The sequence below is a fragment of the Pteropus alecto genome, unplaced genomic scaffold, assembly GCF_000325575.1.
Source record: "Pteropus alecto unplaced genomic scaffold, ASM32557v1 scaffold269, whole genome shotgun sequence".
Classification (NCBI taxonomy): Eukaryota; Metazoa; Chordata; class Mammalia; order Chiroptera; family Pteropodidae; genus Pteropus; species Pteropus alecto.
The window spans coordinates 970,696-992,839 of NW_006443566.1; the positions used below are offsets into that span (position 1 = coordinate 970,696).

At 32.9% G+C, this 22,144-nt stretch overlaps 1 protein-coding gene and 1 pseudogene across 4 annotated transcripts in view; one reads left to right on the forward strand and one right to left on the reverse strand.

Moving 5' to 3' along the window:
- The window catches only part of WAC (WW domain containing adaptor with coiled-coil), an 80,349-nt gene that overhangs the window by 49,708 nt on the left and 8,497 nt on the right, over positions 1–22,144 (forward strand). For 3 of the 4 annotated variants that reach the window (XM_006924168.3, XM_015598741.2, XM_025041260.1), the window contains exons 5-10: positions 429–544; positions 1,110–1,222; positions 5,405–5,713; positions 18,204–18,449; positions 19,848–19,970; positions 21,054–21,202. In XM_006924168.3, coding sequence (XP_006924230.1) covers positions 429–544; positions 1,110–1,222; positions 5,405–5,713; positions 18,204–18,449; positions 19,848–19,970; positions 21,054–21,202 — 1,056 coding nt within the window. The remainder of the gene's footprint in view (positions 1–428; positions 545–1,109; positions 1,223–5,404; positions 5,714–18,203; positions 18,450–19,847; positions 19,971–21,053; positions 21,203–22,144) is intronic. The other variant, XM_006924169.3, reaches the window with a different exon arrangement.
- On the reverse strand, positions 20,337–20,455 carry LOC112472851 (annotated as a pseudogene).

The window sequence follows — 22,144 nt, forward strand, 5'->3', positions numbered from 1 at the left end:
GCCTTAAGAGTTTAGAACTAATGTGTTCTCATGCCCTCAAATCAGTCAGTTGAGAAAGTTCCTTAACCCTCGTCTACCTGCCCAATGTGACTGGATTTCAGCATTTAAACTTATGATAATGGGGAACTTTGTAATGCTTTTCTAAAGTAAAGATGTTGTTAATTTCACATTTTTTTCTTGCTTAATTAATATCTATTAATCTATTTAATTTGATATTTTATAGGGTTTTCCATAGTTAACTTTGAAGATTTTCATAGTCTGAGGTCTCCTAAGATGTAAAAGAAGATTATTATATCCTAGATCAGGGCACCTTTATTTTCTAAGTCTTTTCCCATATGTTTGCTTTGAAAACCATTGACACTCTTGATACTTCATATCAAGTGAATAAATAGTATTAACATTTTCTAATTTTTAAAAATATTTTTAAGCCTTATGATTCTGCAGATGACTGGTCTGAACATATTAGCTCTTCTGGGAAAAAATATTACTACAATTGTCGAACAGAAGTTTCACAATGGGAGAAACCAAAAGAGTGGCTTGAAAGGTATTTGCTCTTAATCTAATTCAACAGTATTTCTCATTTTTGATTCTACGAGTTAATATCTTAGAACGTTAAACATTCTAAGTTTGGATTTCTTACTGTGATACTTATTCCTCTTTTTAATTGCATGGTTGGCCCTTTGTGTTTTCTGTTATATCTCTTTAACATAAAAAAAATACTAGGACAGATAAGCAACTGTCCACAAGGGCCTACAGTATATTTAATTTAAAACTTTATATTAATCTGCATTTATGCACCTTAAAATTTGTAATGGAAATCTTTATACTTCTTATAGGACAATATTGTGTTTCCTTCATTTATATAGAATTAATCTTGCAGCGTTTTGGTTGTAGGGTTAATGGCATATAAATAATTGGCATAATATTGCCGTCAGTGAAAACATCGTTTGCTATATCCCATCTGCCACACCAGTTAAGTGATATTATGACCATGTTCAGGTCTTGTATTTTTCATATGCCATTTTGTTGAGCATTTGACCAGAAGTGTTTTATGTAGACTCATTGTACCTGATAGAATTTTTATGGGTTTATCTATTTTTTATTTTTAGAGAACAGAGACAAAAAGAAGCAAACAAGATGGCAGTTAATAGCTTCCCAAAAGATAGGGATTACAGAAGAGAGGTGATGCAAGCAACAGCCAGTAGTGGATTTGCCAGTGGAAGTAAGTATTAATTTTCTTCTTTGAAACAGTAATGATGTTTGATTCATTCCTGTAGTTCATTGATGTTACAAATCTATATGTATAACCATTTATATGTGTAAACTAAAATAAAACATAGGAGATTTCCTTTAGGTTGGATCCGTTGCCCTAACTTCTACCATTTTGTTTCCTTAAAAGGAAAAGTGTGCACAGCGGATTAGTACACACATGTATTCATCACTATCATTAATGGCTGTAATGCAGTTGAGTTGGTAAATAAAATTTCATGTTGTGGATTGACTTCTTTTTAAAACAGCTTCACTTCTACCCCCACTCCCCAAATTATTTACTGTTAAACTGGACGCTGAAATCTCTTCCAAAACTCCCTCGATTTCATTTAATAATTGAATCAGAGCCACACACAGTGGCATCAAAGTACCTATTGTTATGTGTTATCAGTGAAAAACTTGTTTATCCTTATATTTGGTAACTGATTTCAACATGATTGTAGATCTGTGTAACATCTCCATATTGTGGGTATACCTTAATGGTCCTTTGAGGCCGGATTTTGTCCCAGTGGGACAATATTGTCAACATACATTTGTTTTTAATTCAAATTAAATTTGAACTTGAAGCTTTTACTAAATATATTCTATTTTCAGTGGCTTCCCTTGTCTAGATAAAATGTAAATGCCACAGAGAGTTCTTAGGCCCTTTATTAAAATTTAAAATTTCAAGAAAATTTTAAGGTGTATTCTAGGAATTCTTAGACTTAAGCGTTTGAATCGTCCTCCTGTAACTCAAAAAAGTAGGGAGTCTATCTGGTCTCAGTAAACTATTGATTTTTTGGTGGGAAAAATTATTTAAGATGAAGTAGTAACAGTTCTGTAAGACTGAATGTTTAAGATCTTTGGAACATTGAATTTTTTATATTAGCGAAATGATGCTTAATTCTTAGAAAACAAAATGATTTACTGAAGTTAGGAAATTAGGAATATTGTATTTTGAGACAGAAGACTTGAGTTTTAGTTCTGTTTCACTAAATATTTTAAGTTACTGACTTTTGGCCAACAACTAAAAATGAGATAAAAGCTTTTCTCTCTAAGTCAAAAAAAAAAAGTACCCAGCTCATAGGCATCCTGAATAAATTGTTGGGGGGAGTTGTGGCTGGGTATGGAGGAAAAGGGGCAAATGGATGTAGAAAGAATAACTTTTTTTTTTTTTTTTTTTTAAGTTATTGGGCTAGACCTTTCCACTTAATGTCTGATAGTTTCCAGAGAGGAAAAGGATCAGAGCCTCGTATGTCTACTTTATCCTTTCCAAAATAACCTGTCATTTAAGTCACTCCTCCTCCATTGGGGTAGAATAAGTGATGAAGAGGGTAATTCGAGTTCCAAAATAAATAATTGATGGACATGAAAATATTATTTTTATCTTTTTAATAAACCATTTTAAAGGAAATGAGTTGTGTTTTTAAATTGTTTATCTGAGTGCTTCTTTTTGATTTCAAAAGTAAGGCATGTTATTTAAAGAGTAAAGGGAAAAAATTTTAAGCTCATGACCTAGAGACATTTGGGGACATATACTTTTTTCTTTCTGCATATAAATGTGTACATATGTATGTATTTTTTTCACCAAAAAAGGAATTACGTGTTATTGTTTTAAACCTTTTCTGTTTAATAATTTTTCGGGGATATGTTTCCATGTCAGTTCTATGTTTGGTATATTGACTGCATGGTATTCCATTTTTAGATGTACCCTCATTTATACATAATCATCTTTCCATGGATGTTTAGGTCGTTTATAACTTTTTCCTATTGTAAACAAGGCTTTGATTCCTGTCTTTGCTCACTTATCTGATTTACTTCCTTAGCTAAATTCCTAGAAGTGCAAATGATGAGTCATTGGGTCTGTGTTTGTTTTCAAATGTAGTCATGTATCACACTTAAGTTTTAAGTAATGTTTTAGAAAAGATCTTAGGTATATTGCTGCCTTTTTAAAATTTGGTCAACTGAGTTATACTTGATATGGTGTAGGAATAAAGTCACTAAGCGATTTAAGTGTTTAATTTTGTCTATCCAGAAATGTTGGCAGAGTTTTTCCCACATGTCCAGTGCATTGGTATTCATGTAGGGTAAGGCTTAACGCTTTGTAATTCCTAACCACCAATAAAAGAAGTGTGTATGTGTATGCATGTGTGGAGGGTACAGAGAGGGTTGGGAAGATTTTATGTGCTAAAGACATAAAGGTAGAAAAATAGATTTTAGAGAGGTTTTTGGGGTTTTTGTTTTTGTTTTTGTTTTTGTTTTTTTTTTTGCAGTGTAGCAAATAATGTTATCCATAGCATGACATTGAAAATTAGATGGATAAAACTTTTAATTTGATGTTACCGCTACTAGATTATTTTCATCATCTTTTAATGTGTGCCCCATAGAGTGAGTGCTCTGTGGTTAGGGAAAACTTATCTTGGGGTTCTTCAACAGTAATGACATTTTGGGTCAGGTAATTCTTTGTTGTGGAATTCTGTTTGTGTTCTGCTGTGTGTCATAGGATGTAGCGCACCATACCTGGCTTTGACATACTCGATGACAGTAGCACACCTCCCCTCTCCTCAGTTGTGACAACCAAAAATGTCTCCACACATTTGCTTAACGTGCTGTGGGGGATGTGCAAGTAGTCACTGCTTTAACTGTGTTCTGTAGAGTTGTAATAGAAAGCTGTTGCAACTATGTCTTCCCTATTTCCTGCAATGCTGCTGCCGTTATTTTAAGTGACAGGATTGGTGGAAATTGGGTGTGGCTGAATTATTTCTGTATGGCTGTCCTTGAAAGTTTCTATTGTAGTAGTAGTAGTAGTCTTTTTCAGAAAGAAACTCTAGAATAAAACTTCTTAAGTTTTATGAGCGTGAAAGTTGAAAGTTTACTGATGAGTTAAATAAATGTGTTCTGCTGTGATAGTATAGTCTGTTCCTTTTTCTGATAAGTTGCTGTATGTATAATTTGTAACACAATTTCATATATTAAGTCATTAAGTCAAAAGACCGTTTCGATCTAATGGAAGATTTTTGGCAGTACCTGTTGTTTTGGTGTAACATGTAGGAGTTGTGCACCAGTGGCTTGAAAACTGACTTACAGTTTCAGCATACTTCCTTTGTGCTGTCGTGGTCTCTAGACTTAGAGGAACCATGAATTGGAAAAAAAACCAACATACTATTCAGCAAGGGCATCCTTTGGTAATATTATCGTTACATAGCATGTGCAGATGTTTCTCTACTTGGAAACATATAACACATATTGTTTTAATTCTTTAGTTACTGATTAGACTTGTAATTTAGACAAGAGATTTTTAAATAAAGAACAGATTTTGTTACCATAATTGTTGAACTTTTCCTTCTTTTGTAGTTTTTGTGAAAGCAAAAATACTTATTTCTGAATTTAAAATATTTTTGAGGCTTTAAATTGGAAGAGGATCTGTTTTTTAATATAACTGATAATAAGCAAGTAGTTTTCATTTTACTATGCTGCGGATATAGGACTTCTGTTTTCATATAAGCATTATCTATAACTTGATTTTATAACTAATTCTGGTATTAGCATTTAAAAAATATTGATTTACTTAACTGCACAGTTCATTATAAATTCAGTCATCCCTAAATGAGGTCATTTAAGCCCTAGTACAACTACTTTCGAGCCCACTAATTAACTGCTTTAGTATTCAGAAAAATCAGGCTAATAAAGCTGATATTCCTTTGCAGTTGAACCACTATGGATAATTCAGTTAGTTATTAGAACCTGTGATCTATATTTTAAAAGAATGGTCCATTTACTTTTTTAATTTTTAAAATATTTAATTTTTTTATTTGAGTAAAATGTTATAATTCCATATATTGATTCCTTTTAATGTTTTGTTTGAACAAATGGTGTGGTTCTAAAGAAGCCCCCAAGTAGTAGCCCACTTGAAATCTGAGTATAGATTAATATTTATAGTGGAGCTAAAATTCTTCTTCCAGTATTTAGATATTTATATGCCAGTAGTAAAACTGCAGACACTAACTGGGCTTGCAGTTTTATAAAAAAACATAGATATAAGTACAAACAAGTATGTTGCTAAATTAGCTGATGTTCAAGACAGGATTCTAACGTAATCTTTTTTCTTCCCCCTTCCGTCATTCCAACATCTCTTTTTTCGAACTGTGAACTAAAGTGGAAGACAAGCATTCCAGTGATGCCAGTAGTTTGCTCCCACAGAATATTTTGTCTCAGACAAGCAGACACAATGACAGAGACTACAGACTGCCAAGAGCAGAGACTCACAGTAGTTCTACGCCAGTACAGCACCCCATCAAACCAGTGGTTCATCCAACTGCTACCCCAAGCACTGTTCCTTCTAGTCCATTTACGCTACAGTCTGATCACCAGCCAAAGAAATCATTTGATGCTAATGGAGCATCTACTTTATCAAAACTGCCTACACCCACATCTTCTGTCCCTGCACAGAAAACAGAAAGAAAAGGTATGCCATTATTACTAGATGCTGCACGTTGAACTATAGTCTGAGTTTCTGATGATATTACATTATTTCCGCTAGCTTAAATAAGACTCTTAATTATACATTTTTTTTAAAAAGTCTTTTAAAATGTTACTGCATAGATGTAGGTCTAGAGTTAGCCATGTTTAGCTTTTTCTTTTAATTTTTAATTATGAAGCCTCATAACTGTTTTTTGCCTTTGACACAATGAAGTCCAGCACTTAATTTATAGCAGTAATGGTTTAAATACCTTATCAAAGCCAAATACCTGTCCCTTCATATTTGTATAAATTTTCGTGATAATTGTCTTGATGGTGTAGTTTAGAAATTGTCTCAATTTTCTATAAATTAAAAGTCAATATGAATAGAGACATTTTAAAAACTTGTCATTTCTGCATAACATGCAACTATTGGTTTCAGTTTGTGAATTAGAAAACAATCATGGGCCACAAGATTAGGGGGTCTTAATTTCTGAAGAGTAGAAGTTAAGCTTTGCAACCCAAACTGTTTATCCAGCTCAGTGTTAATAAATAACTACAGTGTGTTCAAAAATGTTAGAGAAAAATTGTGACAACTGCTACTTGGGAGGTGAAACATAAACAAAAGCAGAGTGATGGGATAAATATATTTACATAGACCGCTCCCAATGCCAAACTTATACTTTTTAGTATGTTTTAAGAAACTAAGGAAATGAAAAGGCAATACGTAAATAAATTATCATGGCTAGACCCATTAGAAAGCTAATTAGCAGATTAGCATTAGGAAACGTCAAGAAACTTATAAATGTCTTATGGTTTTAGGAGATGCTGCGTGAACATAATGAATATTTAAGCTTTTAATCTATTATCTGATTCATTATTTCACATAGATTTAATTTGTTGAGAAAAACGTTCAAATAATTGCATTTCTTTCACTTCTAGTTTACTCTCTTTTATGCATGTTATTTGAATTTCCCTTGTAGCAGTTGTTAGACATTGCAAAACCCTACTTTCATCATAGTGCATAATATCTTCAAAGGTCATATTTCCTAAAGATGATTTGTACCAAAATTTGTATGTACTAGCCATAGAGTGCGTGAGAGAGAAATAGAGAATGTGAATGAGAGTGCGCATGTGTGTGTCTCTGTCTGTCTTGTCTGTCTGTCTCATTGGCTCTCAAGATTCCCTGGAGCAGGGATCTCTGAGGTCCAGCCACACATGGACTTCAGGCCACATCTGATTTGGTCTCTCTATGCCCATGACCCCATCCCTAATCTTTTCCCCTTCTAGAACCCAATTTGAGGGCCAAGGGCAGGTGTACAAGCCATATTTACCTTAATGCAGAATTAAATTTACAAAGAATTCTTGAAATGAAAATCAAATTAATGCAGTAATTGTTAATGTGATAGTGCTTCCTAAGGAAGGTTATGGTTTTTCAGTTCTTAAATAATTTTATTTTTATTATTTGGTCAGAAAAACAATATTTTAAAAACCCTTGTTTAAAAAAAAAAAAAAACCTGTGGCCTTTTAATAGTTTATTTCATTTTACCCCTTGTTCATTTAATACTTTTTAGCTCTTACCTTTTTTTGAAATTCCTTTCCTGTCTTCTGAGATACCGCTGCTCTTAAATTTCCTAGTTCTGTTATTTCCTATATCTCTGTTAAATATCAGTAGCATTCAGTCTTTTACTGTGTTTTGTTTTTTTTTCTTGCTTTAACATGTCCTCTTTTGCTGGACAGTCATTGTGACTATCTTGTCTATGTAATTGACTCCCAAATCTTTATTTCTAACTCATATATATCTGCTTCCCTTCTGTAAGCACTTGGTATATATTACATCTCCTCAGAATACAGTGTGTCTCAAATTCCTCTCTTTTCTCCTTGTTTATTCTTAAATTCTCAGTAAGTGACAACACTCTTCTCAACTCTTCCTTATTCTTCAACATTCTTGCCTACCTTCCCCATCTACTCATCAACAAATCTTATATTCTTCTTCTTATGTCTTAACTGTATGTATACTTTTTCTTTTTTATGTGACTGCTATTATTGAAATTAATCTCTCCTGAACTAACCCTCTGATTATTGCTCTGCTTCCTTTTACCCAGTCTGTCCACTTTTGGTGGCATCATTATAAAATTTAGATTGGATTGTGTCACTTTCTTACTTTAAATTTTCTAATGGTTTTCCATTATCCAAAGGATAAAGTTCATACTTCATAGTAAGGTTAAAGCAAGTCCTTGACAGTCTGGTTGCAGTCTGTCTTCTAGCTCGAGCTCCAGTATTCCACTCTTGTATTTCCTGTAATTCATTTGTTGCAGAATTGTACATTTCTTAGGGCATGTTATGTTCTTTCATTTTTTGAGCCTTTACTGAAAAGAAAGACATACTCTTTCCTCCATTCCCATCCTGTTGAATTCATTACTCTCTAATTAAGAGCCAGCTCTAATGTCCTTTGGTTTTCAGCATCAGTTAACCTCTCCCAATCTGTTTCCCAGACACTGTCTACTTTTGTTTATTATAGCACTTATCACATTATAATTTTAGTTCCTTCAATTAGACTGTATCCTGTTTAGGATTAGACATGTCTTAATTGCATTTTGTACTTTGTTCACCTTCTATGCTCTCCCTCCATATTTCTAGTACCATTCTTGACAAACTTAATTAAAAGTTAACCATGTACCAGGTTTGGTGCTAAGTGTTTTATCCTGTGGCCTTTTAATAGTTTATTTCATTTTACCCCTTGTTCATTTAATACTTTTTAGCTCTTACCTTTTTTTGAAATTCCTTTCCTGTCTTCTGAGATACCGCTGCTCTTAAATTTCCTAGTTCTGTTATTTCCTATATCTCTGTTAAATATCAGTAGCATTCAGTCTTTTACTGTGTTTTGTTTTTTTTTCTTGCTTTAACATGTCCTCTTTTGCTGGACAGTCATTGTGACTATCTTGTCTATGTAATTGACTCCCAAATCTTTATTTCTAACTCATATATATCTGCTTCCCTTCTGTAAGCACTTGGTATATATTACATCTCCTCAGAATACAGTGTGTCTCAAATTCCTCTCTTTTCTCCTTGTTTATTCTTAAATTCTCAGTAAGTGACAACACTCTTCTCAACTCTTCCTTATTCTTCAACATTCTTGCCTACCTTCCCCATCTACTCATCAACAAATCTTATATTCTTCTTCTTATGTCTTAACTGTATGTATACTTTTTCTTTTTTATGTGACTGCTATTATTGAAATTAATCTCTCCTGAACTAACCCTCTGATTATTGCTCTGCTTCCTTTTACCCAGTCTGTCCACTTTTGGTGGCATCATTATAAAATTTAGATTGGATTGTGTCACTTTCTTACTTTAAATTTTCTAATGGTTTTCCATTATCCAAAGGATAAAGTTCATACTTCATAGTAAGGTTAAAGCAAGTCCTTGACAGTCTGGTTGCAGTCTGTCTTCTAGCTCGAGCTCCAGTATTCCACTCTTGTATTTCCTGTAATTCATTTGTTGCAGAATTGTACATTTCTTAGGGCATGTTATGTTCTTTCATTTTTTGAGCCTTTACTGAAAAGAAAGACATACTCTTTCCTCCATTCCCATCCTGTTGAATTCATTACTCTCTAATTAAGAGCCAGCTCTAATGTCCTTTGGTTTTCAGCATCAGTTAACCTCTCCCAATCTGTTTCCCAGACACTGTCTACTTTTGTTTATTATAGCACTTATCACATTATAATTTTAGTTCCTTCAATTAGACTGTATCCTGTTTAGGATTAGACATGTCTTAATTGCATTTTGTACTTTGTTCACCTTCTATGCTCTCCCTCCATATTTCTAGTACCATTCTTGACAAACTTAATTAAAAGTTAACCATGTACCAGGTTTGGTGCTAAGTGTTTTATATACATTTTAATGTTTTCCTTAAAACATTTTGAGGGGGAAGGCATTGTCTTTTAGATATGAAGAGCCTGAACATTGCCACAGTCTAAACACATGGTATTGGAGGCCGCTTCTCCAAAATCCATGTTCTTTCTATAAAACCGTAGGTAATGAAAGACCCAACAAATCTATATTAATTCGGACTCTAGTAATTCAGAATTTCTTACAAAACCATAGGTGATTCAAGTTTAAATTTTTCAAAATGTTTGCTAATCACAAATTTTATATAAAAATTTCACATATAATTTATTAAATATAAAAGGAAATAGGAAGAAACTCAACTACCTCGAAATTCCCTGTTTATATAGGAAAAATTGTACAATCTTTCCAGGTACTTTTTGCATGTGAATTGAAGACAGTATTATTTTCTAAAATTATATAACAACTTAGATCTTTTCAGGTTGCTTTCCAGTTAGTCTAAATTTGTGAAGTATTCATTAATTGAAATATAATTTTTTCCTCTCAGTAGAGACATTTCTGTTAATATAAGCTTCCTGTTGACTCTTCTTATCAACATAGTGATTTCCTTGTTTGGATTTTTTCGTAACGATTCATATAACGAGGTTAATGTTTCAAATAAAATTGGCCTCTTGGTCTTAAGTGCTAATAGGATAGCTAAGCTATATCTAAGTATGCCAACAGTAGGATGCTGTATTAATACAAGAGCAGGATCTTTCTTAATCATTGATCTATAGTGCTTGACAAATAATAGGCAGTCAATAAATATTTTTTGTAGATGGATAAATAACAAAAAATGGTAATGAGGATGCTGAGGGTTGGGGGAACACCTGCATTGGTCGTGATTTTAAATATGCATTTGGAGAAAAAGAAGAGTGTTGTGCATCTAGTTAAAAGATACCAGCAATAGATTAAGATCTGTTGAATGCCAATGTGTCTTTCGAGGAAAATGACCCTAAGTCAGAGTCTATCTTTGCTTAAGGGACAGAAGTGTGAAGAAGATGTGAAACCCTTTGGTTTTGCAGAGAACGATTCTGATGTTGGGTAGGGCATAACAAGGGAGCAGGGGGGTCAGGTACTCTTTTTAGATTTATATATGTTAGGGCAACATTTGAACATTTATTGGCTTGATTAATTTTTTGGACAACCATATAACAAAATAACAGAAGTACTAAAATATCTAAAATTGATTTTTATCACTTGGTACCCCATTTGCCACTCTAAACTATCCCTGACTCCACCCTCTTTTCCAGATTTGTGAAATGACAAAACATGGGTGCTTTTTCTTTGCTTTGGCAAAATAAGTGCCAGTCAGAAGAGTTTAATGACCTTAATTAACAAGTTTCTTATGATTTATTAGCATATATAAGTTGTGAAAAATAAAGTGGCCACAGAAGCAGACCTATTCAGTGACCTTAGCTACCTCAGAAGATTAGCATGTCTAATATTCACATAGTTACCTGCTGGTTCCATAGTCTTAATCTAATGGGAATGAGGATTATTCATTCATTAGTGTGAGGAGTGAGTCACTGGAATAAACTTTCCTTTTGTGTTTTGATGATATTTGCAGACTGGGTATAAAGTTCAAATGAACTTAAACTTTTCAGTATGTGTTGACAGTCATCTTTTATAGCTGACATAGAAGGTCATTAACTAACTGTAGTGGGTCATATTCAGTCAGCCCTCTGCTGCTTTGCTTGAAAATAATTTTTAGGATTGAGTACTCGTGAAATATTAGGAAGATTGTCCATAGAATTACTCAAATATTGTTGAATAACTGAATATATTAATGGAGGAATTTAGTCTGTTTTAGTCTATGAGATTAAAATTACATTTAGTCAACTTAATAATAAAGATGGCATTTCAAACAGTGGGACAGTGGAAATACCTGTAACAAAAGAGTATTAGAAAATATTGTTTAAAACTTGAGGGTTAGGGAAGTCCTTTTTAATCAAGATGGAAAAAGGCATTTGACTTAAAAGAAAAAGTTGATAGATTTGACAACATAAGGCATTTAAAACTTCTCTGACATACATTAAACAGGTTGAAAGATAAATATCGAATTGGGAGGAAATATTTGCTCTGTGTGTGTGTGTGTATATAAATAACAGTACATTGAAGATGCATTAAGAATTCATTAAAGCAATATGAAGACATAATTCAGTAGAAAAATAAGGAAAAGATATGAACAGACAGTTACAGAAGAATTCGAAATTGCCAGCCTTGCCTTACAATTACAAAAATTAGCTCAGTGGATCAAGTACCTAAATTTAGGAGCTAAAAGTATAAAATTTTTAAAAGAAAATGGGAAAATCTTTATGACATTGGGTTTGATAGTAAGTTCTTGGATATGACACCAAAAGCGCAGGCAACAAAAGAAGAAACAGATAAATTAGACTTTATCAAAAATTTAAACTTTTGTACATTAAAGGACACTCTTTAACGAAAACCCATAGAACAGGAGGAAGTATTTGTAAATCATATATCTGATAAGGGATCAATCCCCAGAATATATAAAATCCTATAACTCAGCAATAAAATGAAACATTTCTCCAAAGAAGATATTCCAAGGTAAATAAGCACAAGAAAAGGTCCTCAACATCATTAGTCATCAGGGAAAGCAAATCAAAACCACAATGAAAAACCACTTCACATCCATTAGGATGGCTGTTATAAAAACAGCAAGGGGAAGTAAAGTGTTTTTGAGGCTGTGGAGAAATTGAAACCCTTGTGCATGGCTGGTAGGAATGTAAAATGACAGCAGCTGCTGTGGAATATAATTTGGCAGTTTCTCAAAAAGTGAAACAAATATAGGATCAAGCAATTCCACGCCTAGGTATATAACCAAAAGAATTGAAAGCCAGGAGGAAATCAAGCAGGTATTTATACACCAGTGTTCATAGTAGCAGTATTCACAGTAGATAAAGAGATATATACACGTAATATTAATCTCAAAAGGGAACGAAATTTTGATACATACTACAACAGATGAACTTTGAAAACCTTATGCTAGGTGAAATAAGCCCAACAGAGGGCAGATATTATTTGATTTTACTTATGAAGTATCTAGAATGGGCAAATTCATAGAGACAGAAAGTAAAATAGTTACCAGGGACTTGGGAAGTGGGAAATTAGTGTTCAGTGGGTATGGAGTTTCATTTTGGGGTGATGAAGAAGTTCTGGGGAATGGATAGTGGCGATGGTTGCGCAACAGTGTGAATATATTTAATGTCACTGAATTGTAAACCTAGAAATGGTTAAAATGGTAAATTGTATGTTGCATATATTTTACCAGCATAAAAAATTTCAAGAGATCCACTACCAGTATATATTGGGAATTGAAATGAGATTTTTTCACCCGTAAAGTTAGTGATAATTGAATGTGAGGAAACAATTGGTGTGTAAGTTGGTTATTGCAGAGGTCACTAGCATATTAAAATCTGTTAAAAGTTTTAAAATATACTTATCCTTTGTATTAACATAAGGTTAACATAAAGATTTTCTCAGTTGAATAAAAAGCAATTTGCAAAAACATATCTTTATATTATGAAACACTAGCACCATATTTATGTGTATTTGTAAATGCATGGAAAGTAGTCTAGATGGATACATGATTAAAATATTCATAAATTATAAGATTAAAAATAAAATGACAGTCACAGATTATGTATCAGGTATTGTCACCCAGCTAGCTTATGTTTTTTCCCACTATACTTGCATACTTTTTTTCCTTTATAACTTCTCCATGTTGTACTCTCCTCTGTAACACCATTATTAGAAAGTAGAACAAGCAGACTGCCCTTGTTGCACTAGTGGTATGAGCTTCGTTCCCATGTCCTGTTCACTATTATCACAGCAACTGTCAGAACAGAATAGAAAATTAAGGATTAGAAATGCAATTAGTACCTTTTACTCTTTACATGCAGTATCATTTTAGATTTTATTATAGATTACAAAGGAATTATTGGCATACCAGAAAAATGTAGGTCAGAAATGAATTTTGACTTTGGTTTATATTCTCTTGGATATTTTGAAAGAGTGCCTTAATTAAAATAGGTAAGTGATAATACTTTAAACTTAAAAAGTTAGGTTTTAGTAAAATATTTCTGTAGTCTAGTCTTCGGTAGGTTACTCCCCCTACTGGTAAAAATTGGAAATATAAATGAACAATTCATAATTATAAGTATAAGGGGAGAAAAAATTTTTATCAAAGCAAATATACACAATTTAAATTAAAGTCAAAGGATAACATAATTAGGTCTCATCTTAAAGGATTGGTTAGAGATCTACAAGTCACAAAAATAATTAGGTGGGAAAGTGACTTAGTCAAAAAATTAGCTTTGGGAGAGATTGCTAAGTATCCTTTAAAAGTTCATAGGCGCACACAAAAATAAAAATGCTAGAGCTAAAACTAGACACCATTGTTTTACCAAAGACTGAAAAAATTAAGTAATCTAGATTTCTTGAATGCTTGAGAAAGTTTGCATTTAAGGCGTGAGATTAGAGACCGATACTCTTAAAAAGAAGAAGAGCCTATTAAAATGGCTTTGTAATGCAAAATGCTACATTATTTCTTATATAAATTCATTTGTCTTTAGGTAACTTTCCCTAAATGCAGATTTTTTATTTTTCTTTTTAAATCTGTATGAATGTTAAGTACATTAACTTCACACAGTAACATTAGATTCCAGATTACAAGATTTCAGACAAATAGGAATGTTAATTAAAATTAAATATCTATAGAAAAAAACACTGACTGTATATTTATTCTGAATAGTTTTATTGCCTTTGTGTATAAAAAAAGGTATATTTTATAAGATTAAATCTAAGTTAGATTTGTCTCTAAGACTATACAGTGTTACTCATAGCATGAAGTTAGCTTGCTGTCTGCTTTGTAAATTATTTATGGAGACTTTAGGCATTCCTCCCTATTATCGTAAGTTTTGAACCCGGAGATTGGGAGAGAGCACATACACATGCACCTGGGCTGGCCTTTATTGTGGATTCAGGCATCCAATCAACAAATATATGTCGATTCCGTCCTGGGGAGTTTTGTACCCGGGCTACAGAGATAAGTACAACAAAATTCCTCTCCTGAAGTTTATGTTCTAATAGAAGGAGAAATAATAAACTATATAATAGAAGATGCTGGGTAATGTAGTAGATCTGTGTTGGCACTCTGAACGCAGAGGAGGGGCACACTACCAATACCTTTCTTTTATATTTTAATTAAACTGTTTATGACTACCTTTCGGTACAGCATTTTTTTTAACCTATATTATTAAACTCAGTTATTTTCAATTATACTTCCAAATTGAGGCAAGTAATATTAAAAATGTTTAAATAACATGCTTTGGAAGGGCATTTGTGTGGGGGTGAGTGGTGCTCTTTAAAATAGTGTAAAAATAGCATGCTGAAGACCTGCCTGGGAGGGCAGCATAGCTTCCCTGTCTTTGATTTTAAACTTTTCTCAATTCTCCATGTTAGTACTATTTTTTTGTTTGTTTTTATTTTTTAAATTAATGGGCACCTTGAAAGTTATCTATTTTTTCGTAACCAGTAAGGGATGCCAGAATCACCCATAGAACTCCTAACAAGTTTAATGTCTGCTTCTTGGGCGTCACCAGGTTTATTAGATCTGGAGTAGAGCCCTGGGAGCTGTATTTTTTTTTTAACTTTACAGGTGATTCTGATTAGAATTCTGTTGAAAACTGGTACTCAAAGTCAAACCTTTTAATAAATTCTTGCCTTTAGAGATGTCACTTGCCCAAGGGTCCCATAAGTATTAAGTAGTAATCAACTGGTTTCCATGCTGTTCATCAATAATATTTTCTCACAAAACTAAAAAAATATCTATTCTCAGGATAAACTTATTAAAATTAGAAGTAAGGGTATTTTTTGTTATTTTTTTTATGGTAATATGTATTAGTTTTCTATTCTGGGTGTTTTCTTGAAGAACAACACTGACAGCTAGTCAAGCCTGTATTAATTTTTCAAATCCGTGGATAGATTTAGCAACACCAGAACAAATTTGAAAACGACTCACTCCAACTCCTGTCATTAAAAACAGAAGAAAACCACAGTAAAAGTAACAAAAAGTAAAGATCATTTCAGAGGGATATGATTGCTAATTATTTACGTAGGGGACAAAAATATAGAACTTGTTTCACTCTAAACATTAATCAAGATTCTCCTAAAGCTGTATCTTCCCTAAACTGAACCTTAAGGAATATTATTTGGAGAAAACTGTTTCTATTGTCTGCAATTGCCCCATAAAATATAATAACTGACGACAGGTTTTTCAAAAGGAAAATCTTTTTCATTCAAGTTTCTTTATACTTGTCTTTAAATCTAAAACAGCAAAGCGTAATATGATAGTCCGCTAGACTTGTAGAATTCCTTTAAAATTTATGCTTTACAAAAGTTAAACTATCTGCCTTACAAAAATTAAAACGTCTTAGACCTTCTGACTTGATTGTAATTGATCAACACATCTTTGAAATATACTCAAAGCAGCTAGCTATGAGGTCCATATTTTAGAAAGCTATTGCTCTTAGTTCATATGACCATTACGTAGCATTATAAAAAGGCCGATAGAGACAATTTTCAATAAGCTTGCTGGTAGTAGTTCCGGCTTCTTTGGGGCCTTGAAGATTAATGAATGTTTAGTTCCTAGAATTGGAAATGAAGATTTATAGTTACTAGATAGCAGTGTAATATTCAAATGCAGTTTTCCTGAAACTTTTATACATCATAATAGCAGTCTTAAATCAGTTACATACACACAAGAGCTTGAAAATCTTTAAGAAATGCAAAAAATGGGAAACTAAAAGTGCTTTAGCAGATTTTCGTAGTTTTTAAGGCCAGTATTATGAGAATATATACAAACATCTTGAATAGTTCAGTCTTAATATCGTTACCCATTGGACTTCTGTTTCTAATTCCCCTTTTCCTCCATTAAGTTAAAGTCACTGTATTAGTAAAATTCCACGGTATAAAAATACCAATTTGTGTTCATTTTTGTATTGGTGGACATTGGGTCTGTTACTAGTTTTTTTGCTAAAGTAAAACAGTACCGTAATAAAAATTATTGACTGTTTCTTCCGATTTAGGAACATCAGAGTTTTTCTAAGGGGTATATTTCTATCTAAGGGGAATTACTGGGTCTTGAAATACGTGCATGTCCAATTTTTCTAGATAATGCCTAATTATTTTCCAACATGGTTATATTGATTTAGTCTCCACAGAAATTTGAAATGTTCCTGTTCCTTCCTGTCAGCATTTGGTATTGTCAGACTTTTAAATTTGTGTCAGTCTGGTGAGCGAAAAAGAATATCCTTTTGCTTTTAATTTGCATTTTCCTGATTATCAATGACGTTGAACAACTTTTACATTTTTTAAGCCATTCAGCTTTCTGTGAAATGTGTTCATGTCTTTTGTTCATTTTTCTAATGTGTAGTTTGTCTTTTTTGATTTATAGGAGTCCTTTAAAATATTTTGGTTACCAATACTTTGGGATATAATGGTTTTACTTTTTGAAAATTTCTGTATCCTGATGTCAGAAGTGTTCCTATATTTTCCTCTACTAGTTCTAAAGACATATATATACACACACACACACACATATGTATATATAAAGCATAATTGACCTTGGTTTCATTTTAAATGTAAATTCTTATATCTAGCAAGGCATGTCAGTACCTGTGTTCTTCAAGAATTTTCTGGCCATGACTAGCCTTTACCTCTTTCAAATAAATTATAAAATCAGCTTGTCAAATGTTACTGTAAGTGCTGTTGGGGTTTTGATTGCAGTTGCTTTGACTTTATATAAATAATTTGCATTGATAGCTTTCAAATAATGATAATTTTCCATGCATTTTTTGTTTGTTTGTTTGTTTATTTTTAAATACCGAGAGAAGGGGTTTCGTGGTGGTTTGTTTGCTATTAAAAGGGTCCTTTTTAGTGCTGATAATCTTTGATGCAAATAGTGATAGCTCATTGCCTTATATTTTTAATTAAAAGGAACTATGTAATTCTAAAACTCAGTTGTTAAATACAAAAGTTCAAAGTAGGAGTCTCCTTATTTATCACATCCTTAGCCTATTCTGGGGTTGCTCACCATGGTTACCTATCCTGTTTTGTATTGAGGCCACTGTCATACTTCGGTAGTTAACCGTGGTCTCACCTTAAGTTATTTTATCAGACACACAGAATTAAGTCCTGGAGAGTTGTGTTGGACCTTTATCCTAATGGAAGCTTATTTGAATGTATAGTTAATACACAACTGTGTTTGAGACAGCATTATTAATAAACAGTGTTGTGATACTTTTAAACATGGAGTATGGCTAAATCACTGCTTTATACCAGGTTTTGTGACTTCAAGTTATGTAATCTTGTTCAGTTTTCTCACCTATGAAATCAGGTTATAAAAATGCCTGACTCATTATAGTCATTCAAATATTTACTGAGTTTCCTATGTGCTAACTTGTAAAGATTAAACAATACTACTTGAGTTAGGTGCCTGGGCCATGGAAATTGCTTGTTTGATAATTGGTTCCAGTTACCTCTATTCAAGAAATTTTTTTCAGCCTTATTATCTTTTTTATTTAGAACCTACATCAGGAGACAAATCTGTTTCACATTCTTGCACAACTCCTTCTACATCTTCTGCCTCTGGACTGAATCCCACATCTGTACCTCCAACATCTGCTTCAGCAATCCCTGTTTCTCCTGTTCCACAGTCACCAATACCTCCATTACTTCAGGACCCAAATCTTCTTAGACAGTTGCTTCCTGCTTTGCAAGCTACACTGCAACTTAATAATTCTAATGTGGACATATCCAAAATAAACGAAGGTAAATGCTCATAGTAACAATTTTTTTTAATTCACTTACATTGTGAAAAATTATGTAATTAGTAAATTCCTCATGTTAGGAATGGTCTTTGTTTCATTTTGAAATTTACATTTGAACTTAATGCTTTGGAATTTATATCCCACATTGTTTAAGGACTTTGGTCTTGAGTTAGCAGTTGGATTTCTGTATTTTTCAAGACTTGTCACGTACTCAGAGATTACTAGCGATAAAGTGTTTTGTCTACTTAATGTGTTTGGCAATTTTTTTAAAGTAAAAATGAGCATTTGCTAAAATTATAAAAAACACTTTGTATTTCTAGCTTATTTCAAAAAACCTGTATATGAGTAAGTAATTATTTGGAATGTTAAAAATAATGCAAATTACAAAAGTAGGAATTTGGGTAGTTCCTTATATTTGAAGAAATTTTGAGAAAAGAGGTAATGGATAATATTTTTCTCTTTTTCCTACTTAATTGCATTAATTCTAGCTTTGCTTTTCAGTATGCTACTAAAGTATTTAAGCAGTGATCTCAAAGATGTCTGAATAAAAGTGGGTGTAGTTTTAATTTATAAACCATTTACATTTAAACATTCAGTCCTAAAAGCATTGCAGAATTTTCTATTTCTGTACATTTTTACATAATATATTAACAGTAGTATTAAGTGTTTAAGTCCTTCCTTTATCCTAAAAATTGCGCTTTCTCAGTCATCGGTCATTAACTTTACATTCTTACTGTCCTCAATTTTTCTGTATTTTGATTTTATTCTCTGAGAGAACCATGCCATTCTCTTGTTTAATATGTGAACTTTTTACTAGGCAAAGTGGGGCTTTTAAACACTTTGAAGAAACAATAGCGTAAGAAAATGTCAATAGTAAAATATCCCAGCTTTGAAAAAACGTGATATTCCTAAGTATTCAGCTTTTTTAAAAAATAATTTTTAAAAACATCCATTTTTAAAAATAATATTGGGGTTGGTGTTGATGTAGGGTTTAAGTGGTCAGCTTGTCTAAAAAAGCAGTTGCATTAAAGAGCAGACATTTATCCAGTTAATTCCAAGTGTAATGTACTAAGCATTTTACCTATCACTGGATAGGTTTATGGCATAATTGGAAGTTCTTGGGAGAATACTCATTTAGAGGAGTGTTCTTTAACTGCACACCTGAATTTCAGTGTAAAGGAAACCTCTTTTACTTTATTTATAAACCAGATAAATTTCTTGTCATCTACCTCATATCACTTCACATCTCTAGACCCATTATATTACTCCTTTTAGACTTTTAAGAGTTCTAATTTGAAACACTCCGGTTTTTTCTGGGTTCTTTTTGAATGTTCAGGTTGTTACTAATGCCACATATGCCTCTTATTTTATTTGAATTTAAGATAAAATATGTTTTTAGTTCTTACAGCAGCTGTGACACAAGCCTCATTGCAGTCTATAATTCATAAGTTTCTTACTGCTGGACCATCTGCTTTCAACATAACTTCTCTGATTTCTCAAGCTGCTCAGCTCTCTACACAAGGTATTCATATTCTTAGATATCTCTAAGGGCAGTGTGTAATAGCAAAGTGTTTTGTTTGTTTGTTTTTTGTTTTTTGTTTGTTTTAGTTTTTTGTTTTGTTTTATTTTGTTTTAGGAGATTAGGTACAATAATGGTTATATTTTATGTTTTTTAAATACTACAATATACAGTAATATTTTAATATACTTCTTTTTAGATGAAGCAAGCTTTGACATTTCTCTTACAGTATTGCCATCAAATCTGTAATACAGTATATATTTAATTCCGAATTTAAGTTATTTTACTCCAAAGCTGAAAGTAAACTATGATAGACCCTCCATCTTTGTGAAACATTGAATATATTTTATTTTATTTTAATTTTTTTAACAACTACAGCACCTGGTCTTCCTAGGTGGTCTCCCATCCAAATACTAACCAGGCTCGACCCTGCTTAGCTTCCAAGATCAGATGGGTTCAGGCATGTTCAGGATAGCATGGCCATAGGCGAATATATTTTAATGAAAGTCGAAGTTTGGTTCAGGTTGATGTTAGATGGTTTTTGACTAGAGGATACAGAAATGCCCAAGTCCTGCCTTGAAACAGCTCTCTCTCTTCCCTATGAAGGTATCTGGGCGAAAGATATACATAGGAACAAAAGAGAAATGAAAGGGTCACTTTGATTTGTCCCCCGGCCCTAATTCAGAAAGCTGGTAAATTGAGCAGGACTAACTGGTCTAAAGTTGAAGTATAATAGTGAAAAGACTTTGACAACCCTTCACTTAGCTTCATGAGGCAGGAGACTAAGGGAGATAATGGGGCCTAAATGTAGAAGAAGAAAGAAGTAAGGACGATGAGGATGCCTTCCATGGGAGAATGGGTTCAGGCTACCTTCTTGCTCTAGTCTTAGAGAGGGCCACACTGGGTATATGCTTATCTCTAATACAAAGCTCATTTAGTCAGTGTGGTCCCAGTATCTCAGATTTTTACTTTTTCAGATAAATGTTCTATTTGGAGGGGTGAGGAATGTGGAGAGATGCAAAGATCTCCATATATATTACAGAGGTTTTTGGTTTATTTGAAATTAACTGCTTCACTCTTTTGCAGCCCAACCATCTAATCAGTCTCCAATGTCTTTAACGTCTGATGCGTCATCCCCAAGATCCTATGTGTCTCCAAGAATAAGCACACCTCAGACTAACACAGTCCCTATCAAACCTTTGATTAGTACTCCTCCTGTTTCATCACAGCCAAAGGTATGTCCCCTTCAAGGGAAATTTGGAAACGAAACCACTTACTTTTGGAAAAATAAGTTTAATGTTTTAGAATCTGTATAGTAGAATAAGCCCTTGGAGAATGAAGTGGTGGAGTGAATGACAGGTGAGTGAGAATAGATGCCAGGCTAGAAGTTCTCAGTTAATTGGGCGGAGAATGGAATTGCACCTGTGCTACTTTTATACACTGATTCTGTTCTCTTTATTGGCTTAGGGATTTGTAGCATGGAGAGTAGGATAAAGTAGGGTATATTAAGTAAGTCCTAATAGTTGTAGAATTTCCAAACTCTAAAGATATGAGAGAACGTGTTTTCCATGATTTTCTCTCACATACTTTTATTGCAGAGATGAGTCAGTTTCTGTGCTAAGAGCTTCTTTATATATTAAACTTTCGCATCATGAAAATCAACTTCTTTTTGCCTCATTTAATAGATAAAATTAAGCCTTTGGTTAAATCTAGTTTTTGTGGTAGAATCAGAATTTGAGACTTAAGTCTTTCCAAATAGAAAACTCATTTTGCTAAGCTGGCCCACTCAAAATCTTAAATGGACGGCTCTTAACAGCAGTTAGAAAAATACCGATCTATTCTTAATGGTCTATAAAGAAGACCCTACAGTACATACAAGCTGTGACTTTTTTTACTCTTAATGGTAAATGTAGGAGAAAATTATTTTTAGTTATTGTAAAAACAATGGACTGTTTCAAAATTCTGTGCCAAAGAATTCTTTATTCAAATAAAATCATAAGCAGAATGCTTGATATAAAAATTGAAACATAGCTTGAAATGAATGGTTGGCCAGCTTTTTGTCTTTCTGTTGGCTAATCTCTTCCCTACTTCAACCATTTAATACCTGTGCATGTGTTATGGTCAGTCTAGATTGATTTTTAAAATTCCGAGTTGACAATTATGTGATTCCTTAAGGT